The sequence below is a fragment of the Gordionus sp. m RMFG-2023 genome, chromosome 3 (genome assembly GCF_954871325.1).
Source record: "Gordionus sp. m RMFG-2023 chromosome 3, tfGorSpeb1-WG-v2, whole genome shotgun sequence".
Lineage (NCBI taxonomy): Eukaryota > Metazoa > Nematomorpha > Gordioida > Chordodea > Parachordodidae > Gordionus > Gordionus sp. m RMFG-2023.
This window is the reverse complement of record NC_088777.1, coordinates 35,661,643-35,685,217: the sequence shown is the minus strand read 5'-3', so window position 1 is coordinate 35,685,217 and position 23,575 is coordinate 35,661,643. Positions and strand designations below refer to the sequence as shown.

The window sequence follows — 23,575 nt, the reverse complement described above, 5'->3', positions numbered from 1 at the left end:
TCATGTAGTATTTTTTAATATATTATATGGAAAAGACTGAAGTTATGAGAATCGTGAATATCATTATATTATATCTAGGAGAACTAGGAAATAATATCGACCATTTCACGTGATTTACATGATAGTTGGTTCATAGGTGAAATTATTGAGATTCGTAAGCCACTACTTACACCTATATAAACAAATTTCAATATTATCGTTCACAGGCATAGCCAGGATTTTCCTAAGGGGGGGGATTACTGGAGGCTTCGCCCCCAGACCCCATTTAGGGTGGGCCGTAGTCTATATATAGTCATAAATATTTTTACAAGATAGGAGGTTAATTTTTTTAAAAAAAGCAGCCTGGAACAAATATGAAATATACTTTTATTAGTTTATATAAAATATAATAAATTACATGTATATACATTAATATAAAAGCATGGTAATAATTTATTCCAAACAAGTATTAAAAATTTATTTTAAAGTAACATATAGTTGATATTCTCCTATTATTAGTTCAAAATACATATTACTTTTTTACAAATTTTTCTAATCAATGCTCTTGATAACAACAATTTGCATTCAATTATTTAACGCCATCTATATATTTCAAAATGATATTAAAATTAATCTTCAAATTATTCATCCCACAATGTCTTTAAAAGATATTTTCTGATGTCCTTATCAATATTTTATAGTTTTCTATAAAATATATAATTCGCTATATTGATAAAAATTACTTGATTGTCATATGATAATTGATAAAATTAAATATACTGTAAATCTAATATTCCACTTTTTATATTGTGCTTTAATTTTTTTTATTTAATTTATGATTTAATTTTATTAATGGTTTTATAATTATATTTGACTTTTATTAAGATAAATAAATTAAAATTACTCACTTTATAAAAAATATATTTGAATATTATATTATTTAGTAATTTTATGGATCTATTATTAATAATTATATTTAATAATATAAAAAAAAAATTTAAAACGTAGAAAATTTCTTAGTTCGCGCCTGATGAATGCCTATTTACATAAATTGTTTTTCAAAATATTGTTTTTCATAATATTGTTCATGATTTAGATGCCAAAAAATAAATTGGATAAGAGAAAATTTAAGGATTAAATATATAGTTTCATAAAGGTGTTAAAGCTAAAAATCATTTAAATATACTTGTATTTAAGATAAACCATTTGGCAAAAAATATTTCTGAGGGTACAATTGAAAGGTTATTGTGGGTAGTTACCCGATTTGCCCAGCCTGGATATTATAAATTTTATATTGATTCATGATACAATTATATTAAATAAAAGATTAATTTATTATATAATTATTGAATATTGCCACCCTATATGATTTTATAAGATCCAGAAAAGAATTAACCAGTCAATGGGACTTTATAATTTATGCATTTGCATTCGTGACCTAATATGCTAAATCTTATCACAATAGCTTAAAGTTATTTATATTTTATTAGTTTCACAAATACAATAAGATTAGTCAATTTCTCAAAATATGTATCTAAACGTAAATATTTCTAAGGGCTCTAGTAAACATTAAAGCACTAAAAAAAATGCTTAAATATGGCTAAATTTCATTCTTTTGAAATAATACATTGAGATATTTTTTTATTTATAGTATATTTCCTTATTTTATATTGATCTCACAATGAAAAAAGACACGCTATTTGATTATACAACTAAATTTATTTTTATAAAATATTTTGAATAAATTATTTATACACATGAGTCAAATTATGAACTTTTCTCAATCACAAACCAATCATGATAATGTTATCCCCAACAATCCGAACAGTTTAGATGAATCGACATTAAATATTTCTGCTTTTCATTTGAATAATACACAAGAATATATTAATGAATCAGCTGTAAAAAAAGATAATTTAGAAAATGGCCATCATTCATTACAATCCAAAATTACTTGTCCTTTAGATCAAAATAATATTAGTAATGCCCAACAATGGCTTCAATCTCAACCACTTCATATGATAGGAATTTTGCATTTTCAAAATACAACATATGTTGTTAAGAGTGATAAAGTGCTCATAGGACGGAAAGGAAATAATAATAAAATTGACATAGATGTTGGGTTTTCTAATTTTGTGTCTCGTACACATCTTGAAATATATAAAAGTGCCAATCAGGGTTATATGGTAAGATGTGTTGGCAAGAATGGTGTTTTTATTAATGAAATATATTTATCCAAAGAGAATGACCCCTTTGAACTACCTGCTGAGTAATATTTTATTTATTAATCATATTATATTAGACTAAATATGTCTTAGATTGATTTTATTCTTTGTCTTAGATTGATTTTATTCTTTGTCTTAGATTGATTTTATTCTTGTAGTAATTGGTAATTTTGATGTTATTTTATTTAACCTTAACCTAATATCATAATTTTGAGACTACAGATTTTTAAAATTTTTAGAAAGTGATTTATTTTTAGAAAAAGGGAATTACAAAATAAAGTCATTGTGATATATTTTTTGTTCTTAGTGTTTTTTAAACTTTTTATTTGAAATTATGGCAGATAATATATTAAATATCATAAATATAAAAATATATTTCAGAAGGATCAAATTCCTTTTTGACACCTTAAATAAGTTAATGATCTCTAATCTTTTAACTCACACGAGTTATCTGCATCGGGCCAAATTTTTCAAGCCCGGCCTGAAAAAATTTTGCCGACCTGGCCAGAACTCAAATTTTCTTAGATAGTTTTGCCGGACTGGACTGAACCTGATTTTTTTTAAAAAAAATTTACTGGTCCTGCCTGGCCCAAATTTATTTAAATATAGATATTAATTTTTATAATTATTCAAAATAAAAGCTATATGTTATATGGCATCTAGTTTCTATAAATAAAATCAAATATTTTTATTTTACATAAAAAATTTAACATAAAATTATTAAATTTAGATATAATTAAAAAAATTTGGGACAGGTTGGGTCGGGCCTTGGAAATTTTTTTAAAAATACTAGGCCTAGTCCGAAGCCTATTTGGGCCTGGTTCAGGTGGGGTATGGGCTGGGCCTACTTTTTAGTTCTCTAACTCATACATTAAACTTTTTTAAAAGGATTATATCTTGTTTTGTTTTATAAACCTGAAAAGAAATTTTTTTATTTTAAAATTAATTATCATCAATAAATCAATACAAATAATATGTATATATTTATGAAATTTTACAATATAATCTAATGTCTTTATCTTATGCTAATAAATGAAGAAAAGTCTCATAATCAATTAAACATTTATATATTAATTTTTTAACCTAAGAATTTATTACCATTTTAATAGGTTAGGGTCTGCAGTTTATATTTGTATTTTAACATAAATACATATATTTTATACTATTCCAACTTATGACTAGTTTAGTTTAAAATGTATTTTAGGATGAATACCTATATCTAATATATAAACTCTTGATTACCCAGATAAAGCCTCATAGAATTTTTTTTGTAAATATTAGGAATAAAAAAATATTTATTTTATTTTATAAAATAAACAAATATTTTTCAATTTGGAAGGCATTTTTATAAATTTTCAGGAAAAAAAAATACAAACTAGCATTACCATACATTTTTTAGCTTATTAATAGGGGTGTACCAATACCACTTTTTGGAGCCCGATTGATATCGGCCGATTATCAATCTGATATCATATCTAATTTTATATTCAATACCAATGGTATTAATTTTTAATATACTTTTTAGTAGTATAACATCTATAATTTAACTATACCATAACTTATGTAATTTAAATATATTATAATGATCAGTTATAGTTTATATTCAATTCAATTGCAATTCTAAAAGTATATAAAATATTTTTATTGTTAAATCACTATCTATATACATAATAAGTAACAAACAAATATATTATGAAATTTGAAATAAATATTTAAAATAATATTTAACATTAATATATTGATAACTGTCAATATCACCAGCTTCACTAAAAACAGATTCTGAAGAGATTATCGCACACTTTTATAAACAGAATGCAAAAATAAATAACAATAACAGAATGTTTATTAATATTATTATTATTAAAAAAATACATAAAAATGGATTTCGATTTTATTTATAAAAATAAATGATTATAGATATAACTTTTTTTTAAAATTTTATAACATTTTATTTTTGTTAAAGATGCCATTTTATATCTGATCGGGATATTTTATAATATTGGCCGATAACTGATATTTTAAATTGGGTGAAATATTGGCCCAATCCAATCCGAAAAAAAATATCTGTACATCCCTACTTACTACTTTACTGGTATTATATAAACTCTTAAGGATCATTACCATTTTTTGAAATATATTGATGGTCACCACTCCAAAGACCTTGGTTTGTCAGACTGGCCTATGACCCATAGACTCTTACCCAGCCATAATATTATATTTACTAACAGGCTTGGGTTCTTGAAAATTTTTTTAATGGGCCAAGCTTGTGCCTAAAATGTTTTGATTAAAATTTAGCTTAACAGTTGCTAACTTAAAAAAAATCTGGCAATTTTTTTCTCTAATAATAAATTTCAGTATTGCAAACAAAATGATTGCCTAAATACATTGATATTGTTTATCTTAATTTAATACAATAAATTAAATTTTTGGATATGGGCTTGGGCAAAATTAAAACTTGTTATAGGTTTGAGCCTGGCCTGGGAATTTTTGAAAATATTATATATGGGCCTACATTTTTTAATGTGGGCCTTACCCAGGCTAGGTCAGAAAATCATGGCCCATGAAGGTTTCTGCAACACTAAATACATTTATTTTATTTATAATATCAGTATTGATAATTTCATAACAATCTTGTATTTGTGTGAATACCTTTTGTGTAAAAGATGAAGGATGAGGACTTAATAACTATGATAATTTTTAACAGGTGCTCCCCTCCCTGCATAATTTCTCCTTTTACCTTTTATTATAATAGTTGTCCATCCAAATTGCCAAATAACACTTGCAACCTCAGAGTTTTTTTAGTTTAAATTATTTTCTAAAATAGAATATAATTATGTAATATAAATTGGGTGAGAATATAAGTTTATTTATTAACTAAAGCCAGTTTGTTTTGTTTTAAAATCTTAAATTTGCCATGCCCCTGAATATGGGTAAAAAAATCCTTTCCAGAAATTTTACAAATATTTTAAGTGATGTGTGATTTTTTAGAAAAATATAATGCTATTATAACCTATTAATATAAACATTTTTAATTATTATTACGAAATAAAAATTACATATTTGTAAAAACAAATAAGTTAATTTTTGCATTTTTAATGGGTATAGCTATTTATTTATAATAATTTTCTATAATACGATTTTACCTCAAATGTTTCCAAAATTTTCTCCATTAAGATTTGAGACCCACCTTATAATTTATAGGTTATGGTTTAGGGGGAAATTTTTTTTAAAGGGTACTGTTTTTAATATTACAAAGTTCATTTTAGCCGAAATTGGGGAAAAGCTATTGATTAAATTTGTTTAAAATATATTAAAATAGTTCTAGGTAACAAAAGTAAAGTGTATAAATTTCCAAAAAATTAGTTATAAACTAATTAAGATATTTTTCAAAAAAAATTATTACTAATTTAAGGATATGATAAAGGCTCTTCGGTTCACTTCTTTTAGGAATTTGGTTAAAAGGTTCTATTAACAAATTATAAATACTTGTTCCTTCTCTCTGTCTGCTTAAATTATTTTTACAAAAAATTGCTTATTTTTGCGTGTATCTTTCTATATTGTTCATTCAAAAAGTTAGTTTTCGGATGACATTGTAAATAAATGAGTCCATGTTTGTCACAAGTGTGTTAAAATTGCTCAAAATCTAAAACTCCGAGCTCGAGAGAATGCAGACCTCGAGCACGAGTCGAAAAAAATTGATAAGCAAAATTTAATGAGCAGACCCAATTTTGGGCAGGGTTTATAATTGTAAAAAGTTGGTAGTCGTTAAATAGTAAAGTTTACACGGTTTCAAACTCAAGTCATTCGTGAAAACGGCCTAAACCTGGGCTTAATGAGCCGAATCGCCAGTATTTATAAGCAGACTGAGCCATGTGAGTTCGAATCACGAGTCGTCACTAGCCTTCTAGTCTATTTGCGCCCAATTAACCAATTATTTTTTATAATATAATATTAATTTAACTTACCCATTTAATAACTTATTTACTATTAGATTTGGGCTTACTCATATTCACCTATTTTTTAAACTTATTTCATTTTTACATTAAATCTGATAGAAATAAATATTGTTAATTGTTAACCCGATATTAGTTTCTGTTGAATATTGACTAAGACGTGAGCTAAAGAATATTTTTTTTAAAATTAAATTTCTAATTTTAAATTTTATTCACTGTGCCAGACGTTTGGTCGGACGGGTCGATTCAAACCGAGACAAATCAAATAAGTTTAGGCGGAGTCAGGTTAGTTTGAGCCGGATCAAATCGAATAGTGCTCAACTTATTAAATGGGTTGATTAAATTAACATATAATAAAAAATACCTAGTTGATTTGAGCACAAATAAACTAGATAGTTAACGAGCCGACTCAGGATTCAAACTAACAATTTGTCGGTTTATAATACTAGCTCGCGATTCGGCTCATTAAGCCCAAGTTTAAACCGTATTTTACGACTTCGACTTGAGTTTGGATTCTTACAAACTCGACTATTTAACAACAATACTACGAATTAGGGCTGTTGCCGATATTTATTATCAGATCAAATCGGCACCGATATTTAACATTTTCCATAAATATCGGATCCTACATGCCTGTAAAAACCCGATCCGATCTTTTTACTTTTCTTTTTTTTCTTATTTTATGTATATTTATTTTACATTAATAATATTTTCTAAATAATTTTTTTTTAAACAATGCAAACAGGGACGAGAACCCTCCTAAAAAAATATGTTTGGGTTTGGGTTCAGTGAAAAATCTTTGAACCCGGTTAGGGTTCAGGTGGGTTCAGGGTTCGGAGGCCAGAAAAATAATTACTTATTAAAATTAGCTAAAATAATAGAAATATCATTTTTTTAAAAAATTTATTTTAATTAGTATTACTATAAAAATAATTACCATCATAATTATAATATATCTAGATTTGGAGTGCTCCACTCGACATTTTTAAAATATTTGAGTTAGAAGTGGATAATAACTTATTTATTCCCAATATATATAAAAATAAAAACTAGATTAAAAAATATTAATTTTTGCCAAAGTTATTGTCAAAATTGATCAATATATTTTTCTTATATTTGATTTTAAATTTGAATGTTGATTTTCTCATTTTAAACATTTAAAATTTTTGAGTTGTAAAGTGTGGAATAACTTATTTATTCCTAATATATATAAAAATATATACTAATTTTTGCCAAAGTTATTGTCAAAATTGATTAATAAGTTTTGCCTATATTTAATTCATTTTAAACATTTGCGTAAATGGAGCACTCCATTCTAGACCGACGATATAATACTACAATACAATTTAAAAAATTATTAAATATAACAAAAATAATTACATAAAAAAATGACCAATGTTTTTTTAAATTAATATTTTGAATAAGAACTCTTTTTAAATAGGAAATCTTTTATATATAAAAATCGTAAATTACATGTTTTTATATTATATTTATCATGTAATTTAAAATAAATAAAATGAAAGTTTAAAATAAAAAAAATAAATTTTTAAAATTAAAAAAAAACTCGAACCCTGGAGCCCTAAATTTTAAAAAAGGGTTCGGGGTTGGGTCGGCGAAATGTTGAAGGTTTGGGTTCGGGTTCTCGTCCCTGACAGCAAATGCACAAACACCCCTTACATATTATTTATTTTTTAAAATAGTTTTATAGTATTTTAAGTTTTATAAAGATAGAAAGGAACACCCAAAGTTTTATTTATTTTAAATCTTTTTAAATAATAACTTCAATTTTATTATTTATATTTTTAAATAAAAGAATTTAAATATGTTATCTGAATTATGGAAATATTTTGCAAAATGCGTTATCTGCGGAATTCTAATTTCACGGGGAGGAATAATGAAAAATTCATTTAATACTACCAATATCCGTAAACTTTTTTTAATGATTGTAAAAATAAAAAAATTAAATTAAATACATAAATTCGATTTTTTGCATAAAAAATATTGATTTCTTAATTACATTTGGTTCAAAGGGGGGTGGTGAAAATCAATATAATTATCGGATCGGATCGGTGAAAAATATGTGGATCGGCTCAGCCCTACTACGAACCTTTTACGGTATTAAACTCAGTGAAGAATTCTGGGCTTGTTCATCGAGTTCGGTTTGATTTTTTTAGACTTATTACTATGTCGATTTTTACGACTTTTGCTTGTGTCAGGGTCAATTTTTGCAACTCTAAACCTTACCCGGATTGCTGCGTAATCGACTTTTTTGAGCATTTTAACAACCCTGTACAAATATATGGACATTTTTAAACTATCATTTTCACATCATACTCATTTCTGTAGAAAGAATATATTTCATTGAACTGGTTCACTTCAAATTTGGGAATTGGTTTGGGAACCGAAATATCAGAACAAACTAGTATTCATATTTGGAACACTTTTATTCAAATTTTAAACTATAATAAGGATTGAATGCCGTTTTAATATAATATTTTTTGAAAGTTATTAACCAATTTCCACTTATTTTTTTTTAAAGAAATTTAATTTTTTTTAAAATCTAAATATTTATAATTATTATAACTAATATATTTTTATATAATTTTTCAATTTTGAATTTAAATCATGATTTTAAAAAAATAAATAGGGAACGCGAATTATAACAATTTGATTTAAATGTGCCACATTATTTTTGAGCCATAAATTCTCAAACTAATATACAGGATGAAAAAAATGAATGGAAGAATAAGAAGATTTTTTTATTCATAAAATTAGAGATTACACCAGAACATCATATCGATTTGAGTGAATTAATTTTGTTTTTACAATATAAATAATATTTTCACGAGTGATGAAATATATATTTTCTCTGTTTTCATTTTAAACAAGACAATTATATTTATTTTAATATATATGGCATAATTATGTTTGGTGATATCATATTTTGTTTTTATTCTAAAAAAATAGTGAAAAGAACCTTTTAATTCTCGCAATCCGCAAAATGAAAAAAAAGAATTGGGTCATTATTAGACTATACGATTCACAATTTTTTTCACCAATTTTTGGATTTTATTTTAAAAATGTAATATACTATCTATTTTTTCTTATAAAAATAACTATGACAAAACGTTTTTCTTTTTCTAATCTAGAATGCCCCCTTCTTTAATTAATTCTTATTGGGTAAAAGTTAGAAGAAAGTAAATAATTTTTTGAGTCCATTTCAGATAATATTCATCCTAATCTTACTAGTAATCTACGTAAGAGAATCGATTAAATTTGTAACTCAGAATTATGATTCATTAATATTTTATTTAAATTATATAAAATCAATTTCGTGAGTTCTATTTTTATAAGGACTACGTCCAATATCTTTTTTTATAAAAACATAGAAAAGTTTAAGAATTCATATGTTTTAAAATTTTAATGAAATGGTAGTATGTTAAGTGCTTAAAATTATCTTGGACATTAAAAAAAAGCTTATTTCTTCTTTTTTTGTTAAAGGTTTCAAAAGTTTGCGAATCAAATTTTTTCATATTTGGACACGGCCTAAAATTATAAAAAATAGACAAAGAAAAGTGTTCATTTATATGAAAATGGGTGTGTTAGGGATAAAGTATAGTTTATCACGCGATTATTTTATTTTAAAAACTTGGATCGGTTTTAAAAGATATTAGTCCTATCCTATTTTTCTCGAAAATGATCAATATCCGTACCTATTTAGATCTGATATATGGTCATCTCTAGTCGGTATCCAATCAAACCCTTTACCAAATTGTTAATCATTTAAAAAATTTCTTTTACCAAAGTTTATTTTTGATATTTAAGGGTCTAAAGAGTTTGGCTAACATCTAGGATCATCATTATCATCCTAAAACATTACTAACTCCTAAACTGGCTACAAAATAAAATAAAAAGTTATCTATTTAATATTAAAAATAAATCTTTTGAACGAATTTAATTACGATTCATATTAGAGATTGGCGTCGTAAAGATCTAATAAAAGCAAAATTATCACAAAAATTAATCATAAAAAAATAATAAAAATCACCGAGCTCTCTAAAAGTTTTACTATCTTCATATTTTTAAGTAGTCATCCTCTCCAGTCTTTGTTTTTTGAGTCTGGCACGAGATTTTTCATCGAAAGAACCGGACTCGGTTCTATATGTTTAGGACTCTATTGAAGATGTTTATGAATTATACAGCACCGGCGTGGAATCTTTTTTCAAATTTTGTGATATTGACTTAGTGAAGGCCAAAGTCACTAAAAAATACTATGAACCTCTAGTGGCTATTTATGTATAGAAAAACATTTTATAATATTTTACGGAGCAATGACAGCGAAGACGTAAAGGTCGGAGCAGATACCCCTTTTAAAATCAGTCGTTTTGGTGTAATTTTTACTTATCAAAAAATTAAGATGAGTTAGGGTAATAATATATGACTTAAAAATACATTAAAGAATAGTGTAGTCGTGTTCGATCTGCTATATATCACTGAACTACCTAATTGGCTTTTAAGGACCTTGCTGGATTTGAACCATGACTATCGGAGTAGACGCTATATAAAAATATCAAATTTTTGCCTATAATGATAAAATTACGACGTTATTTATATTTTAATAAGACACATAAAAAAATCAATAACGTTCTTATTCATCATTACTAGTTATAAAAAGGGCCAGAAAGGGACGGGTTTTAACCCAAAACTTTTATATGGTTATATAAAAAAATATCCTTCCGGCCTTGTTTAAAAATAATTTGTAGTTGAATTATTTCTCTTTATTTGTTTTATTGGTATTTTATTACATTTTTAAATTGTCCATCACTCCCATAAAATATTTTAAATAACCCGCCCATCAGTTATTTATAGAATATTTTTTGCCCTACCGGCCCATTGTTTATAATTTTTTTGTCTCGCTCTTTGCAAACCTCGAATGTAAGTTGACATAAGATAACGGCCATTGTTCCGCCACCTATTGTTAATCATGATTGGTCATAAATGATTGATCGTGTCAGAAGTGATAAAAAAAATTTCAAATTCATCTAGTCGATATCTTTACATCGTTAAGATGCCACTAACTGAAATCACGACAATTTACTATTTAAAAACTAAAAAAAATTTTCACGGAAAACACAAATTATATTCAATTAATTTTTTTTGATTTCTTATTTAAAATTTATTTTTTATATGAATTCTTTTCTGCGAGATGGCGTATGATGAAATAATCAATTAAAAATCTAGCAGAAAAATTTTTTAATGTAATTTTGTTGGCCTTTGCTTTTTATATTAAAAAAAATTTTCAATAATAAATTGTGCTTTTAAGAAACTTTGTTATGAGACCCATATTAAATCGATGCCATAAAAATTTATTTAAAAATACCATACCGGAATCTATCATGTATAACCTGTTAGGATAATCTATATTAAAAATAACGTTTGGTATTTTTTTTATATAATTATTATTATGTTTTATGTGCTATATATACAAAAAAAATCTTTGTTTGCAATATGATAATTTTATATTTACAATATTAATTCCTTGACTGAATTTTTCGCAATATTCGTTCTGGTAAATGGGGAGGGAGAGAGAGAGGTCAAATAATTAATATAAAAAATGGCGGCAAAAAGTAAGAAATATGTCCTCTTTTTTTAAAATTTACTAACATGCCACTTATGAGGATATTTTATAATTACAAATTAATTTTTTAAAATTATTTATTTATTTTTTAGCATTCAAATTTTATATAAATTAAGACTTTTGCTTATAAATTTTTTCCCGCTTTTAGTTTTTTTGAAAATGAATTCTTATCTTATATAATCCTTCATTCACAATCTTAATGTTATAAATTTTTCTAATTTTTTAACAGATGCAACTTACATTTTCCCAACACCGACATTTCCATAAAATTTAAATGCCTGGCTTACCGAGATGCCAGGGAGATCGAACTAGAAATTAGAGCTTACATCTCCTCGCTCCAAGACAAAAACCTCTTAAATCTCACTAACTCAATCATCCAAACTAATAATAGCATTATCTCTAATTCAAATCTCAACCAATATAATTCTGATTCTTTAAGTGATAATTTTTTCTCTTTATATTTTAAAAACTAAAGTTGATATATTCTTTCTATATGTTAATTTTTTTGAGCTTATACCCCCACCCCCCAATATATTATTCGAACACTAATATCTTTTTAAAATGTTCATATTTGATAGATTTTGATTTGCATTCATGATAAAAATATCCCTATGTAAACTTTAGAGCGTATCCAATTTTGTCGATAAAATTTATATTACCCTGATTAATGATAACAGCTCCCATTTTTAATACAACTGATTGTACTCAAAGAGTTTTTTTTTCTCCAAATTACCAGGGTTTTTTTATATTTCATAATGCCATTAGATAGTTAAATATGCTTCTTTCTAATGAAATTGCTTATATATATATGAAAATATATCTATTTTTTATTATTTTAAATTTAATTTTACTTTCTAGATGCATTGTGCCCTCAAAATGAGGCATTCGTTACGAAAACTAGCCTTGACAGAGAGATTGAGTTACAAAAAAACCTGAACAAAACACCTGAGATACATGCCAAAGTTGTCAAGAGGGTAAAAAGAAAGTTGGACGGTTACCCTAATAGCTACGACCAAGAAGAGGGCGTTAAGGATGTGTGGGGCAGAGATGACCGCGACAAATTCGAAAGGAATTATTCGGATAATATGTAAGTCATCAACCTCTTTAAAAAAAATTTCTATAGGATTTTTTTTAAAAAAACTTTAGACGTAAATTTATTTAAGTAAGTTTTATAAAAACCCCGTTTACGTTTTATTTTTTATATACTTGTACTTTCAAAGCGAAAATCTCGGTTCGAAAAAAATAAAAAAAACGACTCGATAGAGTTTGGAAAGAGTCGAAGAAGCTTTTTTTTTATTTAAAAAAAATCTTACATTTTAATTTATTTTATATCCTAAAACAAAGGTGCAATACAACAATTTCACCCAACTCGAAAATCGTCCCTAACTCTTTAATAAAAAATAATGGAAGCAAACCTAAAAATTCCTACAAAAAACCTCCCTTTTCTTACGCTCAACTTATAGTGCAAGTCATCTCGGGAGCCCCGGAGGGCTTTCTAACGCTAAGCGGCATTTATGATGCTCTTTCCGATAAATATCCATATTTCGATAACACGGCCGACAAAGGCTGGCAGGTAATTACTATGCTCCGAATATGATTGAATTAAAATTGAAACTTTCCTCTTTTTTTGAGGGAGAATGTATATTATAAAAAACCTTCGAGAAAAAAAACAGCAGTAGTCTGACCTGAGCCCTCTATATTAGCTTTACTTTAATTTTAAGTGACCCTTTAAATTTAAAAATCCATGACCTTTTATTAAATAATATCAGTTTTTGTAGGGCTGTGCCAATTATATATTGGATTGGATCTGCGCCGATATTTATCGTTTTCAAAAATTATTGGATCGGGTCGATATTTTTAAAAAACCCATCTGATATTTTTTATTGTTTTTGGTTATTTTATTAGTGTATAACTTTTTTTATTTTATAAATAACTTCATAATAATAAATTAATGAGAGGAACTAAAATACAATATAATTGTTGTAAAGTTTAAAAAATAGCTAAAAATTTTACACTATTTTTTCTTATATTATCTGCAACAAGAAAAGGATTTTAAAATATCTAACGAGTCACATTCGGCTTGTGTTGTTAAACGGCTCTATTAATCAATTTTTAAAAACGACTAACTCAAGATTTTGGTCAAAAGTTAATTACTCAAGCTTATTAACTTTGACTATATATAGCAGAAATATTTGGACTTTTATTGGCGAAATCTTAAGGCTTAGGTAATAATAGTTTAACAACACTACACATTCACCCATAATCATTGCAAATATTTAAAACGAGATTATATTAACTTTTAAAGAATAAAAAAACAAAATACACTTAATTGAGTGGTTAGTTGTTTTTATATAGAAAATATGGACATTTTTATGACAATTGTTTAAAAAAACATGGTAAATAAAAATCAATATAAATATCGGATCGGTGAAAAATTTGTGCTGCACAGTCTTAATTTTTGGTTTGATCTAACTCTTAAAAAATATAATTAAATTTAAAGTTACGCAATATGGTAATTATAAATGGGTAAATGGTGATAAAATGTTATCCTGCTCAATCTATATTGGTTTTTCGAAAATAACCCCGTTGAGCATTGAGGTCTGAGTTAATTTATTCCGGTTTCTAAGGTTGAGTTATATATTTTTAAATCAATGCTGAAGTGATCATTTTTTTTAAAACTAGGGTTATCTATTTATTAGACGCCTAAGAATAGGCGAAAACTTTTAAAAATAGAGCAATTACCCACTTGCAATGATACTACAAGCAACAGTAACATATTACAGATTTCCTTATAATATATCGATTTTTATTAAATATGGCATTTCTATAAAACCAAAACTTATAACTTAACTTATATTATAGGTCATAATTATTTTTTAAAATACCCCCTAAAACTTAAAATTCAGTATATCGCAATAATTAAAATTATCAATACCTAAGATTAACCACTTTTTCTTCCTTCTATAATTAATAAATTACATCCGTTTAATACAGACATACTTGTTGATGGAGTTATGTTTACTTTTAAATAATGTAAATATTTATTTTCCTTTAAATTTTTGCCAAAAATTTTGAAATTTTATCAAACCAAAAACCATTCGTTACATAATATAAGAAGGGGTACATAGTAAACGAAAGTTTTTTTTTAGTAGTAGAATATGAATATTATAAAATGGTTATAAAAATACCTTCTGCCAAAATTAAAATTAAATATATAAAAATAACTAGCATATACCATAATAATTAGGGGCATACCTACCGATAGCAATTATTTAATATTACTAGGGCTGAGCCGATCCGATATTTACCGATACATACAAAACCGATCAGATATATTTAGATTTATTTTTTATTTATCATCTTTCTTTAAATGTCATATATAAAAATCAAATACTTTATAATGCAAAAAAATAATAAATATTAAATTTTCCGTTTCTGACAATATTTGATGCATTTACACAAATGATTAAGTGTAATTTTTTTATCCTCCAAAATTTAATCATGCCATTTAAAATATGGGCAATGTACATGGCTGAATGTAGGCCTAAAACGAATTATTTGTTATTCGATTCGCTTCGCTTTACGAATAGAACAATAATATGAATAATGAGAAAAAGTATTCGTCGAATATTAATTTTTTTATCATTCGATTTGAATTATTCGAAAATTTTTATAATGGAATTCTTTAAACAATTACCTACCTCATATAACATAAAGACAACAACTTTATTAGAAAAATTTTAGGAAATATATATACAAAGTTAAATATAATATTAATACTCATCTGATAAAACAATAGTCCAGTCAAACATGGATAAAATATCAAACAAAATATCATACATCAATATGTGAGGTTGAAACATATCTTAATGAATTAAGAATCGCTTCTAAAGCCCATTAGAATGGTGTAGACTGCATGGGGATCATTTTCCCGTGTTGTCGAAAATGGCAACTGATATATTGTCTATTCAGGGATCTTCGGCTTCATGTGAGCGCTTATTCTCAGCAGGGACAAATATGATAATGAAGAATAGAATGTCTTTGAAGGAAGAAACCATTAGAAAGACTTTATAATTGAAAAACTGGTTGTTGCCATATTCGGATCTAGTATAATTTTATATTTTCTATATTATATTTTGATGTTTATAAAATGAGATCATTATGTATTTTAAAAAAATTTTGATAAAATTTTAGAATATTAGATCCAAGAAATAACGAATAGAAAATAATTTTTTATTTTTTTATAAGCAATTTTAATTCTAAAAATCGGGTGTTGACTAATTATTTGGATAACGTTATGAAATATAACTGGGTTTTATTTCGTTTGTTTCTGTAGATTTTGATATGTTAATGACAATTAGTTTTAATAGAATTTAAAAGTGCTATTTTAAAACATCCACCTCTGTTTATAATGTTTTTTTGAAAATATAATCTATTTTTTATAAGCTTTAGAAAATTTTTTGAATCGAATCGAATATTGATTTTATTAATCGTATGAATACGAATAATGAATTATTTGATTTGATTCGTTTTTTCGTGCTGAATGTGACTTGTTAAATAAAATCCCTTTCTTGTTGCAAAAAAATTATATAACAAAAAAATGTCATCATTTTAAACTACTTCTTTTTTTTAAAAATAATTTGATTGGTTCCTTTTTATTCATTCATCATTATAAAAAATTATGTATAAAATATAAAAATATCCTATAGTTTTAAAAATTTATGGGCTTGAGCCGTTATTTTAAAAAAATGGTAAATATCGACCTCTATCTCATACGATAATTAATACTAAATAATACCATTTTCGATATATAGAACCGGTATTTATAAAAATAAATAATCAAGGCCAATCCATTCAAAAATCAAGAACTCGGTTTATTATAATAATTATCGAGAAAAAAATTTTAAATTAAAATTTATTAATTATTTTTATCAATCAACTTTTGATAGGTTTATTCTTCTTGAAATAAGTAAAGAGGAAAACAAGTCATATATTTAAATATCTGTCACTTTCCACTGAATTGGAAATATGATATAGCATAAATAATCAAAATATATTAACATAACTATTTCTTATTGTATTCCGCAAAATAAATATAAGACAGATAAAATATTAATGTAAAATGGAATCATTTTAATCACCTAGAAAAATGATTGAAATAATAAACAACAATAATAAAAATTACTCTGAGTCGTAAATTTGCACTTTTTCTTTACGACCATTGATTGATTTTCCGGAAATTGACTCTCCATAATTACCTTGTCTACGAACTTTTACACTATGCATATTTTTTGTTTTATGAGTTGGCAGCAAGCACGCAATTCTTACTCGGCTTCCCTAATGCGTTTAGAAAAATTTGGAATATTTTTTGCCAACAAGATTTAGGATATACCAGTTTTCTGTCTAGAATTTTTTTTTAGCCTCAAGTTATAACTTTCATCATCGTATAATTTGCTACTATTTGTGGTTAAAAATTGTTTACCTAAACAATATTTCAGGATATAGATAAAAAATACCGTTATTCTATTTGCCAAAATAAACAAGGTAATGTTTTAAGCTTAAATCTATGCGCAGGCAAAATATAATATAAGCGTTTTTTTATACGCTCTCTCCGGGGGAAAAAATGGAAATATATTTCACCGATTAGTGATTCAATGACCAATAAAATATATTTTTAAAAAGAAAAAAAGTGCAGAGAAGGAAAAGTTTAAGTTAAGTTTATTGATCTAATGTGGAGAATAAATAAAACAAAAAAAGTTAAAGTATAGTGTAGTAATAATAATATTTTGTGGTTGTGATATATATTTTTTCTAATTCATCTTTTTTAAAAAACAAATTTTTTTTAAGAAGAAAAAAATAGGTCCTAGATTTTTTTTCCCTTTTATCGATTTTTTGAGAAAAATAAATATTATAAAGATTATAATAAATTTAGACTGCCAAAATAGTCATGTGAAATTGGTTGTTAAATCTCGAGGTTATACTGATTTTCGACTAAAACTCGAGGTTCAAAGAATTTTTTAGGCTGAATTTTGATTATTTTTTTTTTGGAGTCTACTTGAGTTTGACAACTGTAAGAAATAATCACGGAAATTAATACTGTATTAACCTGTATACATACTATATTTAATATTCAGGAAAAGTAGAATATGTTATATCCCGAAAGTTTATTTCCTTCCAATATACGCACATGCACACATACACACCAAATCAGCTTAATTAATAAATCGGATAACGCTGCGTTTTCAAAAACATAATTTTATATTTAAAAAACATGACTAGAATTCCGTTCGGCACAATCTGTCCCTCAACCGTTACTTTACGAAAGTTCCTCGATCCCAAGATGAGACTGGCAAGGGTTCTTACTGGAAACTCGACATAAGTAAAGCCCCGGAACCTGAAACATTAATAGAACAGGCTTTCATGGACAAGAAAACAATGGCTGCAGTTCACTCCGCGTCTTCAAACGGTAATGGGACGGGTTCAGGAAGTTTCAAGAATTTTTCTTCCAAGTCCCACCTTTTCAATCCGGATTCGCCTGGTAATTACCCCGATAGTGCGAGGAATAATGGGTTCATTGGTAATTCCGATGGTAGACGCAACGAGGAGAGCGATAGCAATAACTATATCATTAACGAGTCTTCTTATAGCGCTGAAGGACGCGATGGTTTCAAGATGGCAAAGAAAAGGGGGCGACCAAGATTGAAGTTAGAAAATTTATTCGTAATATTCATGAATCTTTTAATTTTCATTCCTCTTTATTTAAATACTTGTCATTTGGACTGGTCAGAAATTTACTTCTAGTTTTATCCTTAGCTCTGCTCTCAACATTATTAGATCCTTTCATTTTTTATATTTTCGTAAATGTTTAATGGGTGAATTTTTAAACGAGTATTCTATCTAATTTAAGAGACAATATTAGAAGAAAAAAAAAGGAAGGATTCCCGATTTTTATTAAAAAATAATGGAATAGATACAATATGTTTTAATAACGAATTTTTATAAAAATAATATATAATATAGCAAGCCACGTTTGAACCAAAACAAGTCCAATCCACTCACCAACTATGTCAATTTAAAGCCTGGCGAAGATAATACAGATAAAGCGATTGCTTCTTTGCCAATTCACAATAATGCCATAGGTATAATATTATATATTAGATACCAGAGCTCTGTAGACATCGAATTTTTAGGCCCAGTCCGAATTTAAACATTTTCAACCTTGGCATCCAGTAATTGAATTTTTTAGTTCAGTCTGTCTCGGGTTTTAAAAAAATTGTATTAGCCAAAATGAGATTGAAAAAGAGCAAAAATATAAATCCCAACTCTTGCATAATTTTTAAAAATATTGTAGCAAAGAATAAAGAATTCTATACGTCGCTTCACAGTTTTATGATTTCATGTATTGGTTTTTGAAAACTCTTTATATGTTTAATACATTATTTATTAGTTAAAATATAAGAATTTTCTTATTGTTTTTATACCATCTTATTTCAAATGTTATCATCCATCCATCATAATATAATAAAATATTAGTTTTTCAGCTGAAACTAGGACTTTTTAACAAAATGAGATTACTTTCCAAATTCTAAAAACGCTACCCTTCGTCAAGCGTATCAAAATAATTTTAATTAAGTACTCCTCAGGCAAAATATTTATTTGCTAATTATTATTTATTTAATTAAAAATTTAATCCTAGAAAATGGAAAAATTACCACGATATATTCTTTTTTTAAATTTTTGCATATAATTTTTATGAGGGTTTTTTTACACAAAAAAATATACATTAATGTTTATGATATTCTATTTTTAAAATTCACAAGAATATTCTATTCTTTAAAGGTCTGTAATGGGCGGGGTCCGTCCGCCCAACGTTTCAAAAAATTAAACCCGCCCGTCCAATCCGCTTATAGTTTTAAGAAAAATATACCAGCCAGCCTATTATTCCAAAAAACATAACCTGCCTGCCAATTATTTATAAAAAATTTTAACTCACGCCCCCCTCTATCCACATAAAAAATTTAGATATGCCCATTCTTTCAATTTATTAAGCATTTATTAAAAAATAATTCAGTTTCAGCGCTATACACCCTTACAAATTTTTTTATAAATATTCAATATAAATTACGTATAAATAATTTTTTGATTAAATAAAATATTTATGAAAAAAATATAAAATTAATATTTATTGATATTATTTGTAATTATAATGAATTCACATTTTCTAAATTCAAACACGACACGTTCTTCTTTGTTCTAAAAACCTTTCAGTTTTAAATCCTCGTTCAGCAGAAGCACCAGTTGCTGGAATTTCCCATATTTTTCTAGCTAATTTTGATAGCTTTGGTAAATCTTTTTCTTGTCGCTCCACCACAGCAGGATATCCATTTTAAGTATATCATCTTCCTTAAGCGAGATCTTTAATTAAATAGTGAATCCATTAATTATAAAAAAAATTTTTTTAAATCAAAATCTTGCTAAATTATACAAGTTAATATGTTACCTTAAGATTTATATATTTTGTTATGTCATTAGGTACGGTGTTCTCCTCTGTAACAACCTCAACCTCCCATCTATTATGGTTTAATTTTGACATGGATACTGTTTATTTCAAACATTTGCATTTATAATTTAATACCCTTCATTAAATTCTCTTTGTTTTTTGGGAAATGTGTGAAATAAGATTTTCATCCAAACTTGCTCTCGATATATTTTTTTACTTCATTAATTTCTTTCGACGACAAAATCCTCAGTTGCCTAAACTATAGTATTAAAAATTTTATGGAGTATTTTTTTAATGTTTACTTAAATGATTTTAAATAATAAATAAAAGTTAAAAATTTTTTAACTCACCCGCCCGCCTATAGTTTAAATTCATTAACCGGCCTATTCTTCAAAAAATTTAGCCCATCCTCAAACTCAGATGGGTGGGCTAAAAACCCGCCTGTTGCAGACCTCTAATATTCTTATCAATTATAATATGAACACTTCAAGATCCATATTATCCCACTATCACTCAAAATCCCGTCGCATGTGACGATTCTCAAATTAAATCCAAAATCTCTTCCCAAGACCTCACCAATATCTCCAACCAATTAAATCATTATGAAACTGATTCGATATTCAATAACCTTGGAAACAGGACAGAAAGGTTTTGCTATATATTTTTATGTTTCTCTTTTTCTGTAAAGTTTTATTTTTTTAACTACAAAACTCTTTTTCTAATTATTTGTGATAATAAAAAACATAAAAGGGAGCTAGAAAACAACGTGGAAGACGCACGAGCTCAACATATCGAGGGAATGTTGGATAATACCGAACCTTTAGATGACGCGGCTCTCATGGCAACCAGTCTTTTCCCCGAAACTAATCCTCTCAAGAGGGCTATGATTCAACAGTTGCTAGAATCGGCTGGTGGCCATCAAAATTTTTGATAATTATCTAAAGAGAGAAGTGAAAAAAAATACAGTAAAATGTTTTAATCGGGTAAGATAGTTTTCTTTTCTTTTTTTCTAGTTAAAAGAATTTACTTATATTTTATATCTTCTTGCTTGTTGGAAGTAAGTATAGGAATAAAAATGACAGGATGAAAGAATTTAAGTTATGTGTTTTAATTATTCCAGTTGAGATTCAAATTTAAATAAACATATAGATTGCATAAGATAGCCGATATTTGCCAACTATTATTAGAAATTTAATATTCTTCAAAAATTATATCTTTTGAAAATTAAATTTTAGGTGGGGAAAAATCAAAATTGGTCTCGATATGTTACGAAAATCATCAGATTGCGGATAATCCGAATCTTATTTTAATCTTACAAAAAAATCTCAACTAATTTTTTAAATTATATTTATATGTACAATACATTTAAAATATTCGAACTCTCATTAAAACTCTAAGTTAAATAACAATATATCATAGCATTTTTGAACTAACAAATGCTATATTTTTAAAAAGAAAGTGATCAATATGGACTTTTTATAAACCATATTTAAAATTACTCGAATTCCCTAGAATTTATGACACATGAGGGTTCTTAAAAAATTTTGGTTTCTTCAATTCCTATGAGAATCGTTTTATTTTTATATAAAAAAATCACGTAATTAATTTTTTTTTAAAAAAGTATTATTAGCCTCCCTTCCCATTCAAAAAAATACTAAATTGAATTATTTATTTATTTACTATTTTGTTATTATTTTTTAACTTTTGATATATTTAACATTTTAACCTATTGTCTATTTTTTACTAGTGACAGTCAAGTTGTAAATTTTGAGGAGTTTTGAATTGGTATTTTTTTTTATCAAGCTCTGATAAAAGTCCATTATAATTAGGTTTTAAATGCTATAAATGTTTTTTTTAATGTAAAAACTAAAAAAATTTATTTATTTAATCCGAATATTAAATAATCTTTCATAGTTTAAACTTTTATTAAATTATTAATTATATTCAACGAAGAACTAAAATTCAGTTTTCCATATTTTCTTAATAAATCTATCTATTATTTTTCCCTTCTCTCCTTGTAACGATAAAATTATGAGTAAATAGGATCTTTCGTTCACGTTTGTTAAATTATTATTTTTAAAATTAGTAATCTTACAATTCTTATTTTTCTTTTAAGATTTAAGATTTTTTTAAAATGTTATTATTTATAGAATTATATTTAAAAGTCGCCAAATTTTAAAAAAAATTATATTTCGCGATTTTTGTCCCGATTATCAATATCGAAATATTTTTTTATCTACTCTTTTTATATTTATCAATTCTTTTATTTTAGTATTTTTCCTTTAATATCTCTAATATATTTTTTTAATTATCATAAAAGTTACATTACATTTTTTTCTCTTTTATCCCTTAATTTAATTTATTTAAATATTATCTCATCATCATCTCATATAACTTGGTATTATTTTCTGTTTGTGGTTATATTTATTTATTATTTTAAATCGTGGAAATTTAAAAAAAAAATTACATTAAAATGTCTTATTATATTTTTTTTCATTTTGTAAACTTAAAATTAAAAATGTTTCATTTGAATAATTATTGATTCCAGTGTTGTTATAAGCTACTTTTAAAAGTAACTCGTCAAGAGCTACTAATTTCAATAGGTAACTTTCGCTACTTTTAATCTACTATATAAATAAAATTGTACAAAATACTATTTATTAAAAATAAAAATTTGTTTAAAAATTAAAAAAGTCAATTGTTTTAATTTAAGATTATGATTGCTAGATTTATGAGAAATATTATTTTCTTAAATATATATGATTTACCTCTTAATTTGTTTATTTAGTATATAATATAATTTGGAATGAAAGGAAACACTTTTAATATTATCTATTACAACTACGAGATAATATTCTTCTGGTATAATATCGTTTTCATCACTATATTACTTTTTCAAACATATTTTTAATCATTTTCGATCAGAACAGAATATAGATTGGATTTGTAATACAAAATAAATGATAATTCAATATATAAATTAAATATCAATAATAATTTCAAATTTAATTGTAGAATTTATGTATTTATAAATAATGATTATGCAGTTTGAAATCGTTCAAATGCCAAGCGTTGGAATAAAAAATTAGATTTTATTTTGCAGTTATCTGGAATTTCGCATTTATGCGATAATTTCAATTTATTCATGAATCTTATAAGTTTATCTTTTAATAAATATCAGAAACCTACAGTATCGGATCAAAGTCTGGCACGGATATACGGGCCGGGCTTTTTTAAAAAAAATCCCCAACTGGTGTAAAAAAAATTTCAACAACATAGG

General features: G+C 25.7%; 1 protein-coding gene across 2 annotated transcripts; it reads left to right on the top strand.

Annotated features, from left to right (window-relative positions):
* Positions 1 to 1,615: 1,615 nt before the first annotated feature.
* Positions 1,616 to 22,866, top strand: LOC135926257 (uncharacterized). Of its 2 annotated transcripts, none has more exons than XM_065462064.1 (9): positions 1,616 to 2,248; positions 12,025 to 12,233; positions 12,654 to 12,882; positions 13,140 to 13,368; positions 18,075 to 18,499; positions 18,816 to 18,934; positions 20,787 to 20,943; positions 21,046 to 21,260; positions 21,531 to 22,866. In XM_065462064.1, exons 1-8 carry the CDS (start codon positions 1,737 to 1,739, stop codon positions 21,224 to 21,226), a joined length of 2,061 nt encoding a protein of 686 aa, XP_065318136.1. In that variant the 5' UTR covers positions 1,616 to 1,736; the 3' UTR covers positions 21,227 to 21,260; positions 21,531 to 22,866. The 2 variants fall into 2 exon arrangements, with proteins under 2 accessions (XP_065318136.1, XP_065318135.1); XM_065462063.1 differs by having other exon boundaries at positions 1,618 to 2,248; positions 21,046 to 21,245; positions 21,531 to 22,863.
* Positions 22,867 to 23,575: the final 709 nt, after the last annotated feature.